Raw genomic sequence first — 26,753 nt, forward strand, 5'->3', positions numbered from 1 at the left:
CCTCTAGGTGTAGACCTGCCTTCCAGGGCTGTCCAAGACGTGGTGCTCTCTGCTTATTGGAGCTGCAGAGTAAGGGGTGGATATGGCTGGGAAAAGGCCAGGTTCATCGCAGGGTAACACCTGCTGTTGTCCTGTAACATGTCTATACAGGCCTACTAAAAGAACAATGGATGCTAATTAGGTTATCCCTCTTCCAAGTATCAGATAGTGTTCATTCACCACCAGATTGATCCCCTTTATAGCAGACAAGGTATTCCAGCTGCTATTTGTCTGTGAAATCCTCTGGCAGATAACTATTCCTATAAACAACTACGCACATTGAACACAGTATAACCAAATAAACCGCATAGTCCAAATATAACATATAAAATATAACTGTACAATATAATAACACAACACAATACAATCATATAAATATATATATATATATATCTTCATATGCATTCTGTACAAAACATCAGGCTAGAGATAATATTCCCTGTTAAACACAAACACATATAACAGGGGGATAATGTTTCACAATAATATGTGATGTCCATTTCTATTGGGAATCCAGGCAGCATGCAGTATAAGTGATAACCAAGTTCTGGCTTGTCTCTTTACCCTAACGCACTGAATCTAGAAACAGGCTGGCAAAAAGTACTCCTCAAGAGCCAGCTGGGCGGCGTCCGTTACAGATAGTATACTTGACGACACAGAGGTAGGTAGAGCAGTGGCCTTCTGTACCGTACTGCTATATATTATATACTGGTGGTCAGCAAACTGTGCAAAACTGAAATGCACCACAGGTATGGATGGATAGTATACTTGACGACACAGAGGTAGGTAGAGCAGTGGCCTTCTGTACCGTACTGCTATATATTATGTACTGGTGGTCAGCAAACTGTGCAAAACTGAAATGCACCACAGGTATGGATGGATAGTATACTTGACGACACAGAGGTAGGTAGAGCAGTGGCCTTCTGTACCGTACTGCTATATATTATATACTGGTGGTCAGCAAAATTATGCACTGTACTCCTACTATATACTACAATGCAGCACAGATATGGAGCGTTTTTCAGGCAGAGAACGTATAATACTGGTGGACACTGGTCAGCAAAACTCTGCACTGTACTCCTCCTATATAATACTGCTGGTCCCCAGTCCCCACAATAAAGCAGTGTGAGCACAGATATATGCAGCACACTGAGCACAGATATGGAGCGTTTTTCAGGCAGAGAACGTATAATACTGGTGGTCACTGGTCAGCAAAACTCTGCACTGTACTCCTCCTATATAATACTGCTGGTCCCCAGGCCCCACAATAAAGCAGTGTGAGCACAGATATATGCAGCACACTGAGCACAGATATGGAGCGTTTTTCAGGCAGAGAACGTATAATACTGGTGGTCACTGGTCAGCAAAACTCTGCACTGTACTCCTCCTATATAATACTGCTGGTCCCCAGTCCCCACAATAAAGCAGTGAGCACAGATATTTGCAGCCACCTGAATAAAACTGAGAGGACGCCAGCCACGTCCTCTCACTATCATTTCCAATGCACGAGTGAAAAATGGCGGCGACGCGCAGCTCCTTATATAGAATCCGGATCTCGCGAGAATCCGACAGCGGGATGATGACGTTCGGGCGCGCTCCGGTTAATCGAGCAAGGCGGGAAGATTCGAATCTGCCTCGGAACCGTGTAAAATGGGTGAAGTTCAGGGGTGTTCGGATTCCGACGAACCGAACCCGCTCATCACTAATTTGCACATATAATAAACAAGTATTCAAAGATCTATATTTTATCCCAAAGGGGCCTTTTTTAATGATTCGCTGGTCTTTAAGGGGTTTGTAATATTCAGTTTAAGCTTAACGATAAACGTTTATCTTTAGGAATAATTTCATGCAAAGAATGTCCATCTGTACTCTGGGAGAAGTTTGACCTTTCTCTTTTTTATATAGATATTTTTTAACACAAACTCCTTGCTTATATGTCTGTTTTTTGGAACTATCTGTTCAGCTTAGTTCTTTTTTTTCTGTCTCATGTTAAATGATCAAAGGTCTATATATAGTACTAGCTAGGTTTGCACCTTGGCTAGAGAAATCTGGCAACATAATGAAGCACTTTGTAGTCAGAGCGTCTATTGGCAGTTGCCCATCTATAGGGCTGGACACACGGGGAAGATTTCCCCAGCGATGTGTGCTGAGTGATCTAGCACGAACACTCAGCACACATCTCTCCCCCGCTCAGCACACAGCACGATGTGTTGAGCGAGGGGGGGTAGGGGACGAGGGAGCCGCTCATTTCACCCAGCGGGTGAAATGAGTGATGTGCTAGGTTGTGACTGCATGCAGGCCAATCTAGCACCGGCGATAGTGATGCGCGGGCTTCGCATCGCTGTTGCTGAGGGGCTTACGCGCGGAGAGATCCGTGCTTAAATTCTAAGTAATCTAGTCAGATTGCTTAGATTTTAAGCACGAATCTCTCCGTGTGTACCCCCCTTATGACTTTGGTCTATGAAAATAGCCTACACACTCCTTGCCTTGTGTACCAATGTGCAGCCCAATGTGCATGGACTGAGGCACCCCCTTTTAGCACCTATGCACACTGTAACACCAATTGGCGCATACTTATATACCACCATCAGTCGCAGGTGCAGTGTCTCAGTCTGACCATGGTCACCTATACAGACGTCAGTCTGGGAATGCAGCCGCTTGCACTGACACACAAGCAACACTCCCATAATACGCCCACAGAACACACTATTTCTTCCTGCACTACTGGCCACCCCTCAGTTACTGCCCAGGAACACCCATCACTGTTCCGCCACCTTTCTGATACCGCCTGTCCTGATTGCAACAGTGCCTTTGTGCACCTACTCTGTGTACAGCATGCACCTTAGGGATTTTCACAAATATTTACCCATGCGCAAATAATTGCTCAAATACATGCAAATCGGCAGTGTGTGTGGCTGTGAGTGAGGCGCTGTGCATTGTTGGACTGTCCTGCAGGTGTACAGGGGAAACCACGGGTGGGCACCACTGCATGGGGGTTCACCCAGGTCCGGACTGTGCACTTGAATTATACAGTACATTACACATATGTTATATTATACTACACAGGACTATGGTGTATTTTCTAAAGTGCATTGTTGTTATTAATCTGATACATTAATTATCATACATAGACTAGCAGTATTTACTATATATACTGTATATATTTGGGTGGGGATCATAGGGTCGACAATCATTTGGTCGACCACTATTGGTCGACAGTGACTAGGTCGACACCTGTCATAGGTGGACATGGTCATTAGGTCGTCATAAACAAGGTCGAAATGGAAAAAGGTCGATATGGTTTTTTGTTTTGTTTTTTGGTGTTGTTTTCTCCATACAGTGACCGGGAACCCCAATTAGTGCACCGTGTCCCCTTGCATGGCTCGCTTCACTCACCATGCTTCGGGTAAGGTGCCTCGCTATGCTCTGCACAGGTTGCTATTCCCAATCGTAGTCCATGTGGACCATAAAATAGGAAAAAGTTGAAAAAATGAAGAAAAAAATGTGAAAAACTCATGTCGACCTTTTTCCAAGTCGACCTAGTGATCATGTCGACATATAGACCATGTTGACCTAATGCATATTGACCAATTGTGGCCGACCTAATGAGTGTCGACCTAAGTGCAGTCAACCTAAAGTCCGGATCCCATATATTTATCAAGGGGCACGGACCATGCATTTATTAATGGTTAGCCAAGCCTCTATGGGGGCTGGTCACACCTCCTCTGGTGGCTGGCCATACCCATAAGAATGGGACCCTACCACTGCATTCTCCCAGTGGGCCCTTCAAGCCCCAGTCTGACAATGGCCTTCTGTGGTTCTGGCAAGGTCATTTGAACAGAAATAAAGATGAGATTAAAGCATGTGATGTTCTTGCATATCCCATACATACCATAGTGTCTATGTATCTGGCTTGTACTGTCTTTGCCCATTATGCTGCTTGTTACTGACACTGCTAGTTTTGACTATGCTGCCTACCATCCACCTTTGCTTCTATTTAGTTATGTATTCTTCTCTGTGGCCTCTGTCAACTCTTGGGTGTTACAATTTTCATTGCATATTGCCCATGCTGACTCCAGCTTGTTAGCTTACTATCCTGTTAGGTGCCTGCCCCAAGCTCGGATCTATACTTGACTAATTGTTACTGACTGTTGTTCCGATAGTTATAACCTCAGCAAATAATTGTTTGAAGTTCAGTCTCCAGTTCTGTCAAAGTTGAAGATCAATGGACAGGTTCAACAATATCTTCAGAAGCTGCCTAGTGCGTCTAGCCTTGGGGCTGTGACCTGTGAGTATCTTGCAATGAGGTCCATTGCTTCATTGTGGCCATGTTTCCTGAAAAATCGGCTGCCCATTACACTCTGGTTAAATATTGTAAAAGTATTGGACACCTTTCTTTACTTAATAAATCATTGTGCCACCATAATTAATTAATAAATCAGTGTGAACACTTTGAAAAAGAATCCTAGCTTCCTATCTCAAAGTCATTAAACTAAGAAAGTTAGTATGGGCTCTCCAGTTGGGTTAAGTTTAATTTTACTCATAGCAGCTTTCAAATACTTAACTCCAGGTCTCCTTATATTTACCATGCAAACAAAGGCTTACCAATTTAGGGGGTTATTCTGACCCGATCGCAGGCTGCAGTTTATCGCAGTGGCACGATCGGATCAGAACTGCGCATGCTAAAGCTGCGCTGGCCGGGAGCTACTCCTGAAGTGCAAAACCATCGTCGCTGTGCGATGCTTTTGTACTTCTGCAGGGGGAAGGGGAGGCCGGCACGGACATGCGGGGCGGGATAGCCCTGTGCTGGGCGCCCCCCCACCCCGCATGACTATGGACATTTTGCAGGGCTACGATCAACTCGGAATGACCCCCTAATATGAAAACCTATCTTCAAGATGGCATTCCACTTTACATATGGAATGCCAATCTAAAATAAGCATTTCAGAAATATACTGTAGATTCTTAATTAAAATAATAATTCATGTATAGACTTACCCTCCAGATTCTTCAGAATCTCCCTTTGTACTTTGATCTCTCAGTGTCCTTGCTAAGAAGAATATAATAGCAGAAGCAACAAGAAGAAATCCAGCTACTGATGCAATAGCAATGCCAACAACTAGGGGTTCTGAGACATACTCCTCACAGTGTTCTCCACGGTACCACCAGTTTTCCCCTACCCGACACCTGAAGGCACAGAAAGAAAAAACAGGTTTCCTCACAATCTGAACAATGAGTATACCGGATTTATGTTGTCTACTTAATAATTTGTACATGGAACCTTGGCCCTCATTCCGAGTTGTTCGCTCGCAAGCGGATTTTAGCAGATTTGCTCACGCTAAGCCGCCGCCTACTGGGAGTGAATCTTAGCTTCTTAAAATTGCAAACGATATATTCGCAATATTGCGATTACACACCTCGTAGCAGTTTCTGAGTAGCTTCAGACTTACTCGGCATCTGCGATCAGTTCAGTGCTTGTCGTTCCTGGTTTGACGTCACAAACACACCCAGCGTTCGCCCAGACACTCCTCCGTTTCTCCGGCCACTCCTGCGTTTTTTCCGGAAACGGTAGCGTTTTTTCACACACGCCCATAAAACGGCCTGTTTCCGCCCAGTAACACCCATTTCCTGTCAATCACATTACGATCGCCAGAACGATGAAAAAGCCGTGAGTAAAATTCCTAACTGCATAGCAAATTTACTTGGCGCAGTCGCAGTGCGAACATTGCGCTGCGATGCGAAGATTTTTACCGAGCGAACAACTCGGAATGAGGGCCCTTATGCACAAGCCAGCGAGATTCAGACTCTGGCAACGTTCTGTTGAGCCTGCCCATAAATTTAAAGGGGCAATCAGTTAAAACGCAAAACCCGGTTGGTGTTTCCTTTTAAATGATTGCCGCTTTAAAAATATGGGCAGACTCACTGTAATCTCGCCAGAGAATGGATCTTGCATGCTACAACAGAAGCCACATATACTTAACATAATACAGAAAATATACAGAGGAACTATTATTTTATTAAACAGAACTAAGGTGTTACCTGCAAATGGCTCCTTGTCCAGGAATGACATCACATTTGCCATCATTCTGACAGAAATCTATTTCCAAATCACAGAGGCTCTGACAAGGCAAACCGTCCATGCTAACATATCCTGGGTTACAAACGCATTCCCCTTCACCAATCCACTTGTTAATGAGACACTCTGAATACTCGTTGCAAGCTTGGAATTTACATGGGTCAGCTACGTCCCCTGATAACACAAAGGAACGACACATATACAGTGGAATTCAGTGTTATTTTAAAAGTAAAACATCTGCAAAATACAAACTGAATCTAATTGTTGCAGTGAGTTTGCAGTGCCGATACCTTTTCATCTATGTTTATAGTCATTGTAATTCGCAAGTGGTGCGAATAAGGGAGTATAAAGGAAAGAATATACATACAAACATCATAAGGACTGTGTCAGCTATAATAGGGTATAGTTACAATGGAGGAGAGAGACAGATTAATTCACTATACCGTGATAAGAAGGGTACGCCTAATTTACCGAGCACAGCAACTGGGTATCATGCAAAAATCCTCCTTGGTGGCGCTATGAGCTTTGATATGAACAAATGCGGTTAGAGTTCTACATGGATTTGTAGGTCAAAATGGTAGTGTCTGTAGGGGAGCACTGGTGTAGAGTAGGCGCAGCAGTAAGCCTAGATTTACAGAGCAGTGTTGTACCCATTTCACACCGCACAAATAACCCGGTATCGACCCGGCCATGGTCATGGTCGCCTGACCTGGCAATTCAACCTGGGAATAAAGCAGTGTTATTCCCGGGTTGCATACCGGGTCAGTGGCAGCGTGAACAGTTTCCCAGGTCGATGTGACCCGGTATCCATTCACTACAATAGGGAGAGGCGGCACGGAGTTAAGCTCATCTCGCAGCGCCGCCTAGACCCCCCGCTGCCGGCTCCACCCCTGCTGATATGGCAACCGACCCGAAAAATTGCCGGGACGGTATGCCTGCTGTTAGGGCTAAAACACACTACCCGGCTTTTGCCGGCCGGGAAAAAGCCGGATGGCTTTTTCCCGTGCCGGCATTGTAGTTAACAGTGTGAGGCAGACGCGGAACTACCGCCAGTGCAAGCAGTGCGTTGCACTGGGGCCCGCCTCTGTCCAGGGGCCCAAGCATGTAATGAGTCAAATTGACTCATTACATGCCGCTGTGCGCTGCGGGCAACCGCTGCCCGCAGCTCACAGCCGCCCACAGAGGAGAGGAGCAGCGGCACGGACGGGGGAAGGAGGAGGAGGGAGGTGGAGGAGGGAGCCGCAGCAGCGCTTTGTTACTGGTGGAGGCGCTGCTGCTGCTGCCCCTCTGCTTCACTATAGGCTGTCTTCCGAGAACAGCCTATAGTGAAGCAGAGGGGCAGCAGCAGCAGCGCCTCCACCAATGACACAGCGCTGCTGCGGCTCCCTCCTCCACCTCCCTCCTCCTCATTCTCTACTGCCCGGGAATCGTCTGACGCTGCACCGAGGAGCCTGAGCCAGCGGAGAGGGCAAGTATAATTCTTCTTTCTGTCTTTCTTTCTTTCTTTCTTTCTTTTTTTCTTTCTCTTTTTCTTTCTTTCCTACAAAAAAGGGGGACTGTGTGCCGCAATGTGTAAAAACGGGGAATCTGCCTGCCGCAATGTGTAAAAATGGGGAATCTGCCTGCCGCAGTGTGTAAAAATGGTGAATCTGCCTGCCACAATGTGTAAAAATGGGGAATCTGCTTGCCGCAATGTGTAAAAATGGGGAATCTGCCTGCCGCAATGTGTAAAAACGGGGAATCTGCCTGCCGCAATGTGTAAAAATGGGGAATCTGCCTGCCGTAATGTGTAAAAACGGGGAATCTGCCTGCCGCTATGTGTAAAAATGGGGAATCTGCCTGCCGCAATGTGTAAAAAGGGGGAATCTGCCTGCCGCAATGTGTAAAAATGGGGAATCTGCCTGCCGCTATGTGTAAAAATGGGGAATCTGCCTGCCGTAATGTGTAAAAACGGGGAATCTGCCTGCTGCTATGTGTAAAAATGGGGAATCTGCCTGCCGCAATGTGTAAAAAGGGGGAATCTGCCTGCCGCAATGTGTAAAAATGGGGAATCTGCCTGCCGCTATGTGTAAAAATGGGGAATCTGCCTGCCGCAATGTGTAAAAAGGGGGAATCTGCTTGCCGCAATGTGTAAAAAGGGGGAATCTGCCTGCCGCTATGTGTAACAAGGACACGCTGTCTGCCGCAATGTGTAAAAAGGGGGAATCTGCCTGCCGTAATGTGTAACAAGGGCACGCTGTCTGCCGTTATGTGAAAAAGGTGTACGCTGTCTGCCGCTATGTTTAACAAGGGCACGCTGTCTGCCGTTATGTAAAAAAAGTGTACGCTGTCTGCCGCTATGCGTAACAAGGACACGCTGTCTGCCGCAATGTGTAAAAATAAGAATTTACTTACCGATAATTCTATTTCTCGTAGTCCGTAGTGGATGCTGGGGACTCCGTAAGGACCATGGGGAATAGCGGCTCCGCAGGAGACTGGGCACATCTAAAGAAAGCTTTAGGACTAACTGGTGTGCACTGGCTCCTCCCCCTATGACCCTCCTCCAAGCCTCAGTTAGGAAACTGTGCCCGGACGAGCGTACACAATAAGGAAAGATTTTGAATCCCGGGTAAGACTCATACCAGCCACACCAATCACACCGTATAACTTGTGATCTGAACCCAGTTAACAGTATGATAACAGAGGAGCCTCTGAAAAGATGGCTCCCAACAATAATAACCCGATTTTTGTAACAATAACTATGTACAAGTATTGCAGACAATCCGCACTTGGGATGGGCGCCCAGCATCCACTACGGACTACGAGAAATAGAATTATCGGTAAGTAAATTCTTATTTTCTCTAACGTCCTAAGTGGATGCTGGGGACTCCGTAAGGACCATGGGGATTATACCAAAGCTCCCAAACGGGCGGGAGAGTGCGGATGACTCTGCAGCACCGAATGAGAGAACTCCAGGTCCTCCTCAGCCAGGGTATCAAATTTGTAGAATTTAGCAAACGTGTTTGCCCCTGACCAAGTAGTTGCTCGGCAAAGTTGTAAAGCCGAGACCCCTCGGGCAGCCGCCCAAGATGAGCCCACTTTCCTTGTGTAACGGGCTTTTACAGATTTTAGCTGTGGCAGGCCTGCCACAGAATGTGCAAGCTGAATTGTACTACAAATCCAACGAGCAATAGTCTGCTTAGAAGCAGGAGCACCCAGCATGTTGGGTGCATACAGGATAAACAGCGAGTCAGATTTCCTGACTCCAGCCGTCCTGGAACATATTTTCAGGGCCCTGACAACATCCAGCAACTTGGATTCCTCCAAGTCCCTAGTAGCCGCAGGCACCACAATAGGTTGGTTCAGGTGAAAACGCTGGAACCACCTTAGGGAGAAACTGAGGACGAGTCCTCAATTCCGCCCTGTCCGAATGGAAAATCAGATAAGGGCTTTTACAGGATAAAGCCGCCAATCCTGACACGCGCCTGGCCCCGGCCAGGGCCAACAGCATGACCACTTTCCATGTGAGATATTTTAACTCCACAGATTTAAGTGGTTCAAACCAATGTGACTTTTGGAACCCAAACTATATTGAGAACCCAAATTGCCACTGGAGGCACAAAAGGAGGCTGTATATGCAGTACCCCTTTTACAAACGTCTAAACTTCAGGGACTGAAGCTAGTTCTTTTTTGGAAGAAAATTGACAGGGCCGAAATCTGAACCTTAATGGACCCCAATTTCAGGCCCATAGACACTCCTGTTTGCAGGAAATGTAGGAATCGACCCAGTTGAATTTCCTCCGTCGGGCCTTACTGGCCTCGCACTACGCAACATATTTTCGCCAATTGCGGTGATAATGTTTTTGCGGTTACATCCTTCCTGGCTTTTGATCAGGATAGGGATGACTTCATCCGGAATGCCTTTTTTCCTTCAGGATCCGGTGTTCAACCGCCATGCCGTCAAACGCAGCCGCGGTACATCTTGGAACAGACAGGGTCCTTGCTGGAGCAAGTCCCTTCTTAGAGGTAGAGGCCACAGATCCTCCGTGAGCCTCTCTTGAAGTTCCGGTTACCAAGTCCTTTTTGGCCCATCCGGAGCCACGAATATAGTGCTTACTCCTCTCCATCTTATCAATCTCAGTACCTTGGGTATGAGAGGCAGAGGAGGGAACACATACACTGACTGGTACACCCACAGTGTTACCAGAGCGTCTACAACTATTGCCTGAGGGTCTCTTGACCTGGCGCAATACCTGTCGAGTTTTTTAATCATGTGGACGACTTCTGGGTGAAGTCCCCACTCTCCCGGGTGGAGGTCGTGCTGAGGAAGTCTGCTTCCCAGTTGTCCACTCCCGGAATGAATACTGTTGACAGTGCTATTACATGATTTTCCGCCCAGCGGAGAATCCTTGCAGCTTCTGCCATTGCCCTCCTGCTTCTTGTGCCACCCTGTCTGTTTACGTGGGTGACTGCCATGATGTTGTCCGACTGGATCAACACCGGCTGACCTTGAAGCAGAGGTCTTGCTAAGCTTAGAGCATTGTAAATGGCCCTTAGCTTCAGGATATTTATGTGAAGTGATGTATCCAGGCTTGACCCTAAGCCCTGGATATTCCTTCCCTGTGTGACTGCTCCCCAGCCTCGCAGGCTGGCATCCGTGGTCACCAGGACCCAGTCCTGAATGCCAAATCTGCGGCCCTCTAGAAGATGAGCACTCTGCAACCACCACAGGATGGATACCCTTGTCCTTGGTGACAGGGTTATCCGCTGATGCATCTGAAAATGCGACCCGGACCATTTGTCCAGTAGGTTCCACTGGAAAGTTCTTGCGTGGAATCTAACGAATGGGATTGCTTCGTAGGAAGCCATCATTTTTTTTCCAGAACCCTTGTGCATTGATGCACTGAGACTTGGTTCGGTTTTAGGAGGTTCCTGATTAGCTCGGATAACTCCCTGGCTTTCTCTTCCGGGAGAAACACCTTTTTTCTGGACTGTGTCCAGGATCATCCCTAGGAAACAGAAGACAAGTCGTCGGAACCAGCTGCGATTTTGGAATATTGAGAACTCAATCGTGTTGCCGCAACACTACCTGAAATAGTGCTACACCGACCTCCAACTGTTCCCTGGATCTTACCCTTATCAGGGAATCGTCCAATTAAGGCATAACTAAAATTTCCTTCCTTCGAAGGGATATCATTTCGTCCATTACCTTGGTAAAGACCCGGGGTGCCGTGGACCATCCCTACGGCAGCGTCTGAACTGATAGTGACAGTTCTGTACCATAACCTGAGGTACCCTTGGTGAGAAGGGTAAATTTTGACATGAAGGTAAGCATCCTTGATGTCCCGAGACATCATGTAGTCCCCTTCCTCCAGGTTCGCAATCACTGCTCTGAGTGACTCAATCTTGAATTTGAACCTCTGTATGTAAGTGTTCAAAGATTTTAGATTTTAGAATCGGTCTCACCGAGCCGTCTGGCTTCGGTACCACAATAGTGTGGAATAATACCCCGTTCCCTGTTGCAGGAGGGGTACCTTGATTATCACCTGCCGGGAATACAGCTTGTGAATGGCTTCCAAAACTGCCTCCCTGTCAGAGGGAGACGTCGGTAAAGCCGACTTTGGAAACGGCGAGGGGGAGACGTCTCGAATTCCAATATGTACCCCTGAGATATTACCTGAAGGATCCAGGGGTCTACTTGCGAGTGAGCCCACTGCGCACTGAAATTCATTGAGAACGGGCCCCCACCGTGCCTGAGCTTGTAAAGCCCTAGCGTCATACTAAGGGCTTGGCAGAGGCGGGAAAGGGTTTCTGTTCCTGGGAACTGGCTGATCTCTGCAGCCTTTTTCCTCTCCCTCTGTCACGAGCAGAAAAGATGAACCTTTTGTCCGCTTGCCAACAAAGGACTGCGCCTGATAATACGGCGTCTTATTTTGAGAGGCGACCTGGGGTACAAACGTGGATTTCCCAGCTGTTGCCGTGGCCACCAGGTCTAAAAGACCGACCCCAAATGTCCCCTTTCAAAGGCAATACTTCCAAATGCCGTTTGGAATCCGCATCACCTGCCCATTTTACTGGTAGAATTGGACAACGCACTTATACTTGATGCCAGTCGGCAATTATTCCGCTGTGCATCATGCATATATAGAAATGCATCTTTTAAATGCTCTATAGGCAATAATATACTATCCTTATCTAGGATATCAATATTTCCAGTCAGGGAATCCGACCATGCCAACCCAGCACTGCACCTCCAGGCTGAGGCGATAGCTGGTCGCAGTATAACACCAGTATGTGTGTAAATACCTTTTTTTGGATACCCTCCTGCTTTCTATCAGCAGGATCCTTAAGGGCGGCCATCTCATGAGAGGGTAGAGCCCTTGTTCTTACAAGCGTGTGAGCGCCTTATCCCCCCTAGGGGGTGTTTCCCAACGCATCCTAACCTCTGGCGGGAAAGGGTATGCAGCCAATACTTTTTAAGAAATTATTAATTGTTATCGGGGGGAAACCCACGCATCATCACACACCTCATTTTATTTCTCCGATTCAGGAAAACTACAGGTAGTTTTTCCCTCACCGAACATAATACCCCTTTTTTGGTGGTACTCGTATTATCAGAAATGTATAAAAACATTTTCCATTGTCTCAATCATGTAACGTGTGGCCCTACTGGAAATCACGGTTGTCTCATCACCGTCGACACAGGAGTCAGTATCCGTATCGGCGTCTGTATCTGCCATCTGAGGTAACGGCCGCTTAGAGCCCCTGACGGCCTATGAGACGTCTGGACAGGCACAAGCTGAGTAGCCGGCTGTCTCATGTCAACCACTGTTTTTTTATATAGAGCTGACACTGTCACGTAATTTTCAACAGTACATCCACTCAGGTGTCGACCCCCTAGGGGGTGACATCACTGTTACAGACACTCTGCTCCGTCTCCACATCATTTTTCTCCTCATACATGTCGACACCAACGTACCGACACACAGCACACACACAGGGAATGCTCTGATAGAGGACAGGACCCCACTAGCCCTTTGGGGAGACAGAGGGAGAGTATGCCAGCACACACCAGAGCGCTATATATATACAGGGATAACCTTATATAAGTGTTTTTCCCCTTATAGCTGCTGTATGTTTTAATACTGCGCCTAATTAGTGCCCCCCTGTCTTTTTTTTTTTAACCCTTTCTGTCTGCAGGGAAGAGCCAGGGAGCTTCCCTCCAACTGAGCTGTGAGGGAAAATGGCGCCAGTGTGCTGAGGAGATAGGCTCCGCCCCCTTTTCGGCGGCCTTATCTCCCGGTTTTTTGTATATTCTGGCAGGGGTTAAATGCATCCATATAGCCCAGGAGCTATATGTGATGCATTTTTTGCCATGTAAGGTATTCTGTCATGTTTTATTGCGTCTCAGGGCGCCCCCCCCCAGCGCCCTGCACCCTCAGTGACCGGAGTATGAAGTGTGCTGAGAGCAATGGCGCACAGCTGCAGTGCTGTGCGCTACCTTATTGAAGACAGGAACGTCTTCTGCCGCCGATTTTTCCGGACCTCTTCGCTCTTCTGGCTCTGTAAGGGGGCCGGCGGCGCGGCTCCGGGACCCATCCAGGCTGGACCTGTGATCGTCCCTCTGGAGCTAATGTCCAGTAGCCAAGAAGCCCAATCCACTCTGCACGCAGGTGAGTTCGCTTCTTCTCCCCTTAGTCCCTCGATGCAGTGAGCCTGTTGCCAGCAGGTCTCACTGAAAATAACAAACCTAAACTAAAACTTTCACTAAGAAGCTCAGGAGAGCCCCTAGTGTGCACCCTTCTCGTCGGGCACAGAAATCTAACTGAGGCTTGGAGGAGGGTCATAGGGGGAGGAGCCAGTGCACACCAGTTAGTCCTAAAGCTTTCTTTAGATGTGCCCAGTCTCCTGCGGAGCCGCTATTCCCCATGGTCCTTACGGAGTCCCCAGCATCCACTTAGGACGTTAGAGAAAAGGGGGAATCTGCCTGCCGTAATGTGTAACAAGGGCACGCTGTCTGCCGTTATGTGAAAAAAGTGTACGCTGTCTGCCGCTATGTTTGACAAGGGCACGCTGTCTGCCGTTATGTGAAAAAATTGTCCGCTGTCTGCCGCTATGTGTAACAAGGGCACGCTGTCTGCCGTTATGTGTAAAAAGGGGACGCTGTGTGCCGTTATGTGTAAAAAGTGCACGCTGTCTGCCGTTATGTGTAAAAAGGGCACGCTGTCTGCCGTTATGTGTAAAAAAGGGGGACGCTGTCTGCCGTAATGTGTAAAAAGGGGACGCTGTCTGCTGTAATGTGTAAAAAGAGGAATCTGTCCGCCGTAAGGTCTAAAAGGGTCTCTACCTGGTGTAGTGGTGCTACTGTGCGGCGTAATTTGAATAATGGAGACTACTGTGCACCGTTTTATGAATTGGTATTATTTTGTGGCCACACCCCTTCCCCACGAAGCCACGCCACTATGTATTTTTGCGCGCGCCTACGGCGCGCACTGCCCCTGTTTTGCATGCAGGGGTGGGGCTCCAATGCCGTTTCTTGCACACAGTGCTAAAATGTCTAGTTACGGCATCGTTGCTAGGTATCCACTTCCCTGAGCAGGTTCCCCTCACCAGATCCTCTCCAGGGGTGAGGGGGTGGACTTGTATGGGATGGGGGATGGGGGGGGGGGCAAGCCATTTTGTCGCACATGGGCCCACCGCTCGCTGGTTCCGCCACTGGTGTGAGGGGTAGGGTCCCTTCACACTGCACGGCCCCGGCCCGGCTGCCGGGTTGCAGCCGGGTCTCACCACTGGAAGGTCCATCTGCCGGGCGGGCGCCGGGCCGTCTTTGTAGCCAGTAAACCATGTGTGTGTGAAGGGGAGCTTTCACACACAACGGTTTTTTCTGAAGCCGTGTCTGATGCTGCGCATGCGCACAGCATCACACACGGCTCAAAGCCGTCCTGTGTGACAGACTCTGCCGGTTTCTCCCGGATGGCAAAAAGCCGGACAAAGTTTGTCCAGCTTTTTGCCATCCGGGAAAAACCGGAGTGTGTGTTACAGCCCTTAGGGTCCAATGCCAGATCCCACCTGGGAAGAATCCGTTTCCAGTTCCCGGGTGGGATCCGGCATTGGCGGTGTGAAAGGGGTATAAGATGACATCTCAGCTTGTGGAGTGAAATTATTAAAATGAGATAAAGAAGTGGAGATGGTGCATTTCAGGAGCATTCCCTGCCATTTGCAGTAACAGACTTAATGATGGCCTAATTCAGACATGATCGCTCCTCTGCGAATTTGCAGAGGTTTGCCATCAGATAGTTGCTGCCCAGACAGATTAAATACCCGCCCCGTGCACGTCTGCATACGCCTTGCAAAAATCTCTGCGTACACCAGTCAGCTGCAAACCGGTTCGCAACTCACTCACCATTAAATGATTTTTCAGGTCTGTGCATAAGCCCAGGACCTACTCCTATAGTGCGATAGCAACAGGCTGATCAGGGCCGGAGCTGACGTCACACACCCTCCATGAAAATGCTTGAGCACGCCTGCGTTTTTCCTGACACTCCCAGAAAATGTCCAGTTGCCACCCCCAAACATCCGCTTCTTGTCAATCTATTAGCGCACGCCTAGCGATAAAAAAAGATGCTGGATTTTTTTAGTTTGGCCCCGCGCGCGTGCGTATGCACAGTCAATCCATAATCGACCGCCTTGCGAATTCGCACAACAGCGATCAGGTCTGAATTATGCACTGAATACGCAAAAGGCCTTAATTTCTACACCAGCTTTGAGCTGGCAGATATGGGGTGTTAGGGTTTGGTATATGAGTTTGACAGTTAAAATGTTGACACAAAGGGGGACACTGGGAGAACCTGGAATGCCAACATGATAATAATGGGATTTACAGTATTTTACCAGGGTCAGCTTTACAACTTCTTACATGATGGCAAAGCATCAATAAAACTGCTAAAATATGTAATACAGCAGTAGAAACAACATGATTTGCTTAAAGATCATGATTTGGCAGCTGTCACATCTATGTATATAGATAAGGTAACCACTGTCACCCTTTTATAGTTATGCTGAGATTTGAACTTTTCCTTAGCTGAATAACGCTAAGAGGCCCGTTTCTCAATTATCGCATTTGCAATACGATCTGGGCGCGATATTATCACCCAGCACAGGCAGGGACAGGGGTTCCCATACATTGGTGGAATATATAATATTTGTGGCTATACCTGGAACTTTGTTTAATAAATGGGCCCCTAGATCCATATTTAGAGGTGGGAGGAAGTGATCAGAAAACCACAGCTTTTGTGGATGAGTTGTTGTTTTTTGTTTTGTTTTTAATCATACTCACTGTCCTCCCTCCCTGTCACTATGCAGGAAAGTATTACTGTGCCCCATCAAACTTCAAAATTGCTGTTAATAAATCAAAAGCTGCAAAGTTACCGTATGTCCTCTACAAGGTTTACAATTTGCTGGCCTCTCCAAGGGCCAGTTGGCTGCCTCTATATGTTACAAAACGGTTAATAGACATACATACAGTACCAACGTATCACGTAATGGAATAGAATTTTACGCTTTTCCTAAAATTTTCTGTTGCCAGTAGATATCTCCAGGTGGGGTTGAAAATTCTTGAGTCAATGAATGAAGTACTATACTACAGTGCCCACCTTTTGGAAATACAGCATCTCACATCTTAACACAGCACTGATTGTTAAGGTATGTGATATGATGACTATGGGGGATCTTATATCAATTACCAAGTGTCAGTTGGAAATCTTTTCAGTATCTTGGTTCCGTTTCTGGTATCTATCTTATCTACTGTCCCTCTAATACTTCCTCCTTCTGGATCGGGCTTTGGGCACTGAACATTTGAAATCGCCAAACAGTAAGACCCTGGGGTTGCAGCATTAGGACAGCATGGCAGGGTACTCTGTAATATATTTTCACATCTAGCAGTGTGATGGGACACCAAGTACTGTACCTGTACTGCAGATAACGTCTATATTCACAGTGGGCACATGGCAACACACCACATAGACAGTCCATCCCACTTCCCCTCCAAATGCCATCACTGAGGTGGCCTTGTGGGCTTTAAATGCCAGGGCTAATTTTTAGCTACAGGTCTGGCAATGGGACTGTCATCAACTATGTGTACCTTCCACTGACCACCAGCAAATAATACAGCTTTCTTTAGAGCAATTGCAGCCTTGCAATAAGCGTAATTGGTGAAATCATGCAAATCTGTATTGGATTATTATTATTATTATTATTATTATTATTATTATTATTATTATTATTATGACATTTTATTTATAACGCGCCATAAGTGGTTAGCCGTGAGATGCATAGAGCACACATTAGAATAATACAGGGTAAACACAACATCACAATAACCAACACTAAACGGAGCACTAGAAACAATTAGCACTACAACTCTCAATACTTAATACAGCTGGAATGTAAGGTAATTGAAGGCGTAATCTGTACTACTAAGAGAGTACAGTCATTGAAAGAGATGAATGGATATGAGTGAGAGGAGATGCGCTTTAGACGGCCACTGGGTAGGTGAGGGCTGTAGTTGATTTGTGAGAAGAGAGCTGTGAGGACAGGAGGGAAGAGAGGCCTGCTCCAATGAGCTTACAATCTAGGGGAGAGAGGGAAGACAGGTGACATGAGGCACGAGCAAGACTGAGGGCAGGAAATAAACAGGATGGAGATGGCCAAGGCATGGAATGGTTTTGAAACTGGTTATGTGGTGGAAGGGTACACTTTGATGAACAGGTGGATTTTCAGTACCAGTTTGAAGCTTTGCAAAGTTGGGGAGAGTCTGATAGAGCAAAGGAGTTCGCCCCAGTGAAGGGGGACAGCATGGGCAAAATCTTGGATTCGGGAGTGAGTTACAGTAACCAGGGTAGAGGAGAGGTGATGGTTACTGGCTGACAGGAGAGGGCAAGAGGGAGTATGTAGAGACATGAGGTTGGAGATGTAGGGAGCAGTGGAGTTGGAGAGGGCCTTGTAAGTGAGAGTTTGGAGCTCACTCTGTAGGGGAAGGGAAGCCAGTGCAGGTTTTGGCAAAGGGGCGCGGCAGATGTGTAGTGGCAGGAGAGGAAGATTAGTCTAGCTGCAGCATTAAGAACAGACTGGAGGGGAGCGAGATGGGAAAGTGGGAGACCAGTGAGAAGGTTGCAGTAGTGGAGCTGAGCCGAGAAATGACCAGTGAGTGGATAGTACATTTGGTTGCATTCCGGGAGAGGAAAGGCCTAATGTGAGCAATGTTGCATAACTGGAACCGACAGGATTGAGCTAGAGTTTGAACGTGGGGGAGAAGAAGAGGGAGGAGTCAAGAGTGACACCCAGTCAACAGAGTTGGGGAACGGGGGAGATGATATGTGTGCATTCACTTTTCTCGGCATGTGCATAGTGATTTAATACAAGATAAACTACCGCAGTTGGAGTAGTACTCACTTGACATCAGCTCTTTATGCTGGAAACAAACTATGTAATATAATATCCATACAGCCGACAAATTATACCTCTAACATGCATCAGCTTGTGTGTACACACAATATGTCTGTGAATGGTGTTGTTCATAGACATATCACGGCGGCCCTGCAGCACAGCAGATACAGATATATCTGTACATCTGCTTGTGAACGGGTGATTGACCAACCGATCCATTATGCTGGTTGCAGGAGTTGACAACAATGTCATGACACCTGGGTGAGCCAATTTAAATGCCCACCCAGTTGTTATGCCTGCAGCCGATTGGTAAGGGTGTATGCTTACCAAAGTTGGTCGCTGGGTATGTCGGTCGGTGGTGTCATTGGCCAAGTGTGTACCCAGCCTAAATGTTTACATACAATAAATATTGGTTATTAGTTAATTAGTTTGTTATTTAAAAGGGCATATCTTTGCTATAGTACCTGATTCAACATCCAAGGAGTATTTGTCAATTGCCAAGTTCATAGTTTGGTAAGCGGTGTTGCAGAAGTCTTCAAGAATTATATATACAGCATTTGTTACATTACGTGGGACAGGCTTTGCAAACTTCATTCTGCTGTTTATAATGATGCTGCCATTCCTAAAATTCAATATTTCAAGGTTTTGAAATCCAGTTAAGTTGGACTGCAGATAGGGAACCAGCTGAAACAAACAAATTAGTAAAAGTAATCTGTACGCTCTACACAAGTTTAGCTCAGTATTTTTCATGTGAATTCTTACCTAGGGTCAGTAAACACAATAAATGTTAGAGTGTGATTTAAAACAAATTATTATTATTATTATTATTATTATTATTATCCTTTATTTACATAATCAAATGAGCAAACAAGAAAACAGCACTTACAGTACAAGACAATGTAGGACAGGTATAGAAACCCGGGGTTAGGTGCCATCAGAGAGAGTATGGAGTATAAGATAGTGTAATAAGAAAAGGAAAGGCAAATGAGGAAAGAAGTCCCAGCTCTTGCGAGCTTACAATCTAAAAGGTGAGGGGCTAACAGACCGGGGTGACACAGAATGGGTAGACAGTGAGCATAGACAAGAGGGTTAGGAGGAGAGTTGGCTGGATTTGGTGAAGAAGTGGGTCTTAAGAGCCAGATTGTAGTTTTGTAGAGAGGTGGAGAGTCAGATGGGGAGAGGTAGAGCATTCCAGAGATAGGGAGCAGCATGTGCAAAATCTTGTAGGTAGGAATGTGGGAGGTAATCAGTTGGCAGGAGAGACGGCGTGCATTAGCAGAGCGAAGAGGATGGGTGGGAATGTAAAGAGAGATAAGGTCAGAGATATAAGAAGGAGAAGAGTGGGTGTGGTCTTTGTAGGTGAGTGTGAGAAGCTTGAATTGGATTCTGAATGGGAAGGGTAGCCAGTGAAGGTCCTACAAGAGAGGGGTTGTAGATGTAGTACGTTTGGTGAGGAAGATGAGATGGGCAGCAGCATTGAGGATAGATTGGAGTGGAGAGAGGCATTTTTCAGGGAGGCCAGATAGGTGGAGATTGCAGTAGTCCAATCTGGAGATGACCAGTGAGTGGATGAGGGTCTTAGTAGTGTCCTGGGTAAGAAAGGCTCTGATCCTGGAGATGTTTTTGAGATAGAAATGGCAGGTTTGTGAGAGGTACTGAAAGTGTGGTTTGACGGAGAGGGAGGAGTCAAGGATTACTCCAAGATATCACACTTGGTGGCTATAGGAGATATTTGTGCCATCAATTGATAAAGAAATTGAAGGAGGTGAGGTTATGCGGGAGGAAGGGAAGATGATCAGATCAGTCTTAGACATGTTAAGTTTAAGAAAGTGCTGGGACATCCAGGAGGAGATAGCAGAGAGACAGTAGGAGATACGAGTGAGGAGAGCAGGGGAGAGGTCAGGGAAGGAAAGGTAAATTTGAGTATCGTAGGCGTAGTGATGATATTTTAAGTCAAAAGAGCTAATGAGCTCACCTAATGAGGATGTGTAGAGAGAGAAAAGGAGAGGCCCAAGAACAGAACCTTGAGGGACACCTACTGGTAGAGAAAGTGGGGGGGAGGTGGAGTCATGAGCGGAGACAGAGAAGGAACTGTCAGAAAAGTAGGAGGACAGCCAGGAGGGAGCAGTATCACACAAACCAAAGGAGTAAAGGATTTGCAGGAGGAGAGGTTGGTTTACAGTGTCAAAAGCAGCAGAGAGGTCAAGGAGAATAAGCAGAGAGTAGTGGCCCCTGGATTTAGCAGCAAGGAGGTAATTTCAGACTTTTGTGAGGGCAGTTGCAGTGGAGTGCTGAGGATGGAAACCAGACTGGAAAGGGTCAAGCAGTGAGTGAGAAGAAAGAAACACAGTGAGGCGGTTGTAGACAATACGCTCAAGGAGTTTGGAGACAAAAGGTAGAAGAGAGATGGGTCGGTAGTTAGAGAGATTGGTTGGATCAAGGGTACATTTTTTAAGAATAGGAGAGACAAGTGCATGTTTGAAGGCAGAAGGGACAGTGCCTGGTGAAAGTAAGAGATTGAGTAAATGGGCAAGATGGGAACAGGCAGAAGAAGAGAAGAAGCGGAGAAGGCGAGAGGGAATAGGGTCAAGTGGGGAGGTGGAGAGGGGTGAGGACCGGATGAGGACCATGACTTCCTCTCCAGATACAGGGAAGAAAGATGTCAGAGTTGGTAGGAGGAAAGGAGAGGGGGTGTCTGGAAATGGAGGAGGGGGGTTGCTCAGGTTCTGGTGGGATGTTATGTCCTGACGAATGGAGTCAATTTTGGATGTGAAGTAGGTGGCAAAGTGAAAAGCAGAAAATGAAGAGGGGAGTTGAGGCGGGGTGGGCAGAGGAGTGAGTTGACAGTGGCAAAGAGGTGCCGGGGTTTGAGGATTGGGAGGAGATGAGGTTTTTGAAGAAAGACTGTTTTGAGTGGGTAAGTGCAGCAAAGTAGGATGAGAGCATAAATTTGTAGTGGAAGAAGTCGGCCTTAGAGCGTGATTTCCTCCACTGTCGCTCAGTGGCACGTGAGCATTTTTGCAGATATCTGGTGCATTTTGTGTGTCAGGTTTGAGGTGTCAATCTACGGGGGTGAAAAGTGGTTGGTGGGATGACAGCATCAAGAGCAGAGGTAAGGGATGCATTGTATAGGGAAGTAGCTTGTTCAGGGCAGGAAAGAGAGAGAATAAGAGAGAGCAGTGAGTCAAACAGGGAAGATAGGGAAGTGGTGTCAATAGCCTCAATGTTACGCTTTGTGATGGTAGTCTTAGGTGGTAAAGATGGAGAAGCAGATAGAGATAGGTTAAAAGTGAGCAGGTGATGGTCAGGCAGGGGGGACAGGGAGTTGGAGAAATCAGAAAGACCACAGCGATGAGTGAAGACCAGATCCAGTGAGCTTCAACTCACATGGGAGGGGGAGGAGGTCCACTGGGAGAGACGACCAAGAGAAGAGGTGAGGTTAAGGAGTTTAGAGGCAGTTGATTTTGTGGGGTTATCGATGGGGATGTTGAAATCACCTATGATAATAGAGGGAAAGTCAGAAGAAAGGACGTGAAGAAGCCAGGAAGCAAAGTTGTCAAGGAATTTGGAGGGCATGCCAGGGGGGTGGTAAATGACAGCTACTCGAAGATGAACAGGTTGGAAGAGGCGTATGGCATGGACCTCAAATGTAGAGAATGTAAGGGATGGTTCTGGTGGTATGAGTTGGTATGAGTAGCTAGAGGGTAGTAGGAGCCCAACACCACCGTGGCGACACACAGGTCAGGGGGAGGAATGTGAGACCCCCTGCAGAGAGAGCAGCGGGAGAAACTGTGTCAGAGGGAGTAATCCAAGTTTCAGTGATGGCTAGAAGATGCAAGGAATTTGAGATGAAAAGGTCATGGGTGGGGGCCAGTTTATTACAGACATATCTGGCATTCCAGAGGGCACAGGAGAGAGGGAGAGAGTCTGAGGGAGTGATGTGAATGAGATTATCAGGGTTACTGTAGCAATGAGGTGAGATGAATTTAGAAGACAGGGATACAGAGGGTGTAGTGAGGGTGCTGGCTCCTGGGCTAGGAAGGGACACTGCAGCAGTTGAGCATGGAGAGAGTAATTTGTGGTACAGAGGGATATGAGGTGTGTAGGGAGAGGGGGGAGGGAGCAGGGCAGAGTGGTGAAAATGGAGAAGGATTATAAATATAGTAAAATTGATTAAGAAAAAAGTGATAAAAACGTGCCTTTTTATGTGGCATATTTATTAATTAACAGGACTTGACCCTGACAATTATAATTTATCACCATTTATCACGGCAATAATAAAATAAGTATCACTCAAATGTATGAAAAATCACATCCTGGGACAGGGTCTCCAATAGCACCAGCCCATTCCTGTCATGTGTAAAATGAAAGTGATCACTAGTGCAATCACTTTATTTCCACTACTGTGCATGCATGGTCTGCTGTACATGTGCGAGCGACCATTGTACGGAAAGGGTCCATAGGATCCCTCACCAGCTAACTTTGTATAATGTAGACCATAGCCTACATGGCTAATGCATCTAAAGATGGCATTACAGTAGCTACCCGGACCAAGCTTGCCATTTTAGAAGCTGTCAGAGAAACCTATGGTGGCTGCTTTTGTAATATAAAATGGGGTATTGCAGCAGATATCTACAATAACTGCTGTAGTCCAGAGTGCATATGGCCAAAAGATCCTTAATATTTGCAGGTAGCCCCTGAAAACTGGTATTTTCATGGGATATCCCACAAATATTATTTGAGAAATATGTCACGCATCAGTTAGTGTGGGAATTGCTTAATTTACCAAAACTTCAGCCATAAGAATATGGGAAATGTGCTGTGATACAAAAAGGAGTATTTATTATCGTTACAACTTCTCACAAAGGTTAGGGAGAGTTTAGAACTACTCATCAGATGCATGTAAATATATTATTTATTAGTATTTACATGGGAGATCTTTGAGCCCATACTTTACCACATGGGTAATTAGAGAATAGTGTATGCAAATCCCACTTAATTATAGTTTCCTTCATTAGGCGGTTGATCCATGCAATGTAATAAAAGTCTAAGAACTCAGTGACGGTTAGACGTATATCTACAGATGCTACAGTAGTTAAATTTGCTAACAAAAATAGCAAATTCTATAAATTTTGTTCTGGCAATAAACGCAAATTTAACTATTTTACATTTCGCAGTTAAAACTTACCAGTTCTAGAAACCTTTGTTCCAAAGATTTATATTCAGGAGAGTTTTTATTAAAGAGGTCCTCAGAGAATATCATATTAGTGACACGCAGGCTGAAAAACACCACAAGTGCCCGAGCTTGCGCTGAAGCATTGATGTTGCTCCCATGAGTAGAAAAGATGACATCAGACAAATCCGTAGAGTCAATGTTTTTTCCTATCAAGCTTCTCTCTTCTGGACTCAAGTCAGGATGAAAGTATACTGTGCTCATGTGATCTAACTCCAGAGATATATCTTGAACGCCAACAGTATCTACTTCATTCTGTGTCAACAAAGTTGTCGGGCCTACATAAGTTTGACTGGATTGTGGCTCATACTGCATTGAGTCTGTAATAGCAGCCTCCTTTGGTACTATAGGAATAATATTGGGCATGTTGTTTTCACTTCCAGAATCAAAGTCACTGAGAGAATGGGTCTTCTTAGTATCCAGGCTTGGGATGGTATTTAACAATTCCTCATGTAAAATAATATTTTTGTCAGAACTAGTTATAAATTGATTATCATGTCCATTAGTTGTTGGAATTGGAGTGAGATCATTTACAGGAATATATGGTTTTAGTGGTTCTATTTCATTAGAAGTGGAACTTTCCATCATATCTGTGTCATAGTCCAGAACTAGGCTTGTCTGGGATGGTGGTTCTGTCGTTTGTACAGGCCATGAAATATCCTCAGAATCTGATTGTAAATATTCCTCTGTGGTATAATGTAAACTATCTGATTCAGGGAATAAGTACACATCTTGGTCAGATGATTCTGGTGTTTGCACAGACTGGTCAATATTCCAGTATTCTGAAGTCAGCAACAGAGAAGGCTCAGTTGAGGTCTCATGAAGGAGAGGTTGTACTGTAGCAATAGGGTTATGAGTAAGTTCAACATCTTTTGTATCCTGATTTGTAACAGGGCTCATTTCAGTGCTGACCAAGCTGATACTCTTCTCAATGAATTTATCAGTAAAACGTTCTTCAAGTAATTCATCATAGTTTCTTGTTGTCTCAGTTAAATCTATATCTATTGTTTGTCTTTTGACTGAGGAAACATATTCTCCTGTTGTTTTTGTCCAAGACCATGTAACAGCTTTGTATTCGTCAGTCATAAGATCAAATCCTGAGCCTGATCCCTCATCCAGAGGAACAATACTTTCAGGGTTTTTATAAGTTGGTAGTAAATGGTCCTCTACAAGTATTTCAGCTGTTTCTAGATTGCTTTTAGAAGTAACTTCTGATGTTATAGTATCACGATCTCCATTAAAGCTTTCACTCTTATTTAATAAGATTGTGAAAGAAGATTGACTTAAAGCAGGCTCTTCAGCAGCTATTGCAGATGTCACAATGTCAGAATCGCCTGCTCCAGCTGATGGAATTGTTGCACTTGGTGGCAGAACGGTGTTAATTACTTGGCCCTCATAAGACAATGATATATCGTTAGACACAAACTCAGAGAGTGAACCAATAGTTGGTTGATTGATCTGTAATATATCATGCCCTGATCCTTCTTGATTTTCTAAGTCTGTGATAGAATCAATAACTACCACTGTTCTTGAGTCCAGTGAACTGAAGATTGTGGTATGCTGGAAAGTCAAGTAATCTGAAGGTGTAGTAAAGATATATTCAGGAACAGGAGTAACATGAAGGTTAAAATCAATGTCTTCTGTAACAACATGGCTTTCTGCCCCCAGAGCAAGTTGACTTCTTGATGTTAGGTCTTCACTTGTTTCTTTATATGCGAAAGTGTTTATAGTTGAATAAGCCGTTGGCAGCCATTCAGCTTGTAGCGCATTATCCTAAAAACACATAAATGACATATAGGATATTACAACAAAATAAATAACAAAGTATTTAAAAGCTCATAAAGAGATGCTCATGATTATATAAAAGAATATAATAAAATATACATTGATTTTAATTTTTTTACTGGCTGGTTTCTTCATATTTCTGAAATTTAGGGCGGGATGTACTAAGCCTTGGAGAGTAATACAGAGGAGAGAGATAAAGTAGCAGCCAATCAGATCCTATCTGCCATGTTACATGCTGCATTTGAAACATTGCAGGAGCTGAATGGTTGGTAGTCTATCTCTCTCCACTTTATCTCTCTTGAATGCTTAGTACATCTGCCCCTTAGTGTTTAGCCATCCATTTCTACCTTGACTAATTTCAAACATTTCTTTGAGTTGGGGAGTTCACCAATTCATTACTACTTTATTTTTTGGCATTAACATTTTATTTTTAGATGTTGTGATCTTAAAATGTTTTAATTTATAGAATACTTACAACATCAGCTGTGGATGGGATAGGAAATGCTGGTTTCTCAGTTATTATGGTCCATTCATTGTAAATATGTGATGGAACATTTTTAACTAAAAAAAAAAAAGACAAAAAATATATACATATAAATATTTCATTAGTTAAATAGGTGAATACACACGGTGCGATATAATCTTACGATTTTGACTATATAGTCAAAATCGTAAGGACAGTTAGTGCAAATTGCACCGTGTGTACACAGCTTGCGATACCGATGAGGGCTCCCGTGGGGTTGGTATCGCAAGAAAGGATAGACTGTGCAGGCAAGTCAATCTTGACTATGGCCCTCATTCCGAGTTGTTCGCTCGCTAGCTGCTTTTAGCAGTATTGCACACGCTAGGCCGCCGCCCTCTGGGAGTGTATCTTAGCTTAGCAAAATAACGAACGAAAGATTAGCAGAACTGCTACTAAATATTTCCTTGCAGTTTCTGAGTAGCTCCAGACCTACTCCTAGACTGCGATCACCTCAGTCAGTTTAGTTCCTGGTTTCACGTCACAAACACGCCCTGCGTTCGGCCAGCCACTCCTGCGTTTTTACCTGGCACGCCTGCGTTTTTTAGTACACTTCCTTAAAATGGCCAGTTACCACCCAGAAACACCCACTTCCTGTCAATCATACTACGATCACTCGAGCGATGAAAAAACTTTGCTCGACCTTGTGTAAATCTACAAAGTTTTGTGTGAAAGTA

The 26,753-nt window shown here is 45.6% G+C and overlaps 1 protein-coding gene across 3 annotated transcripts in view; it reads right to left on the reverse strand.

Moving 5' to 3' along the window:
- IMPG2 (interphotoreceptor matrix proteoglycan 2) overlaps positions 1-26,753 on the reverse strand; it is a 182,761-nt gene that overhangs the window by 34,812 nt on the left and 121,196 nt on the right. For all 3 annotated transcript variants that reach the window (XM_063953576.1, XM_063953575.1, XM_063953577.1), the window contains 5 exons: positions 26,032-26,117; positions 23,727-25,544; positions 19,003-19,222; positions 6,079-6,289; positions 5,038-5,226 (listed from right to left, as the gene is read on the reverse strand). In XM_063953576.1, coding sequence (XP_063809646.1) covers positions 5,038-5,226; positions 6,079-6,289; positions 19,003-19,222; positions 23,727-25,544; positions 26,032-26,117 — 2,524 coding nt within the window. The remainder of the gene's footprint in view (positions 1-5,037; positions 5,227-6,078; positions 6,290-19,002; positions 19,223-23,726; positions 25,545-26,031; positions 26,118-26,753) is intronic.

Source organism: Pseudophryne corroboree, chromosome 2 (assembly GCF_028390025.1).
Source record: "Pseudophryne corroboree isolate aPseCor3 chromosome 2, aPseCor3.hap2, whole genome shotgun sequence".
Classification (NCBI taxonomy): domain Eukaryota; kingdom Metazoa; phylum Chordata; class Amphibia; order Anura; family Myobatrachidae; genus Pseudophryne; species Pseudophryne corroboree.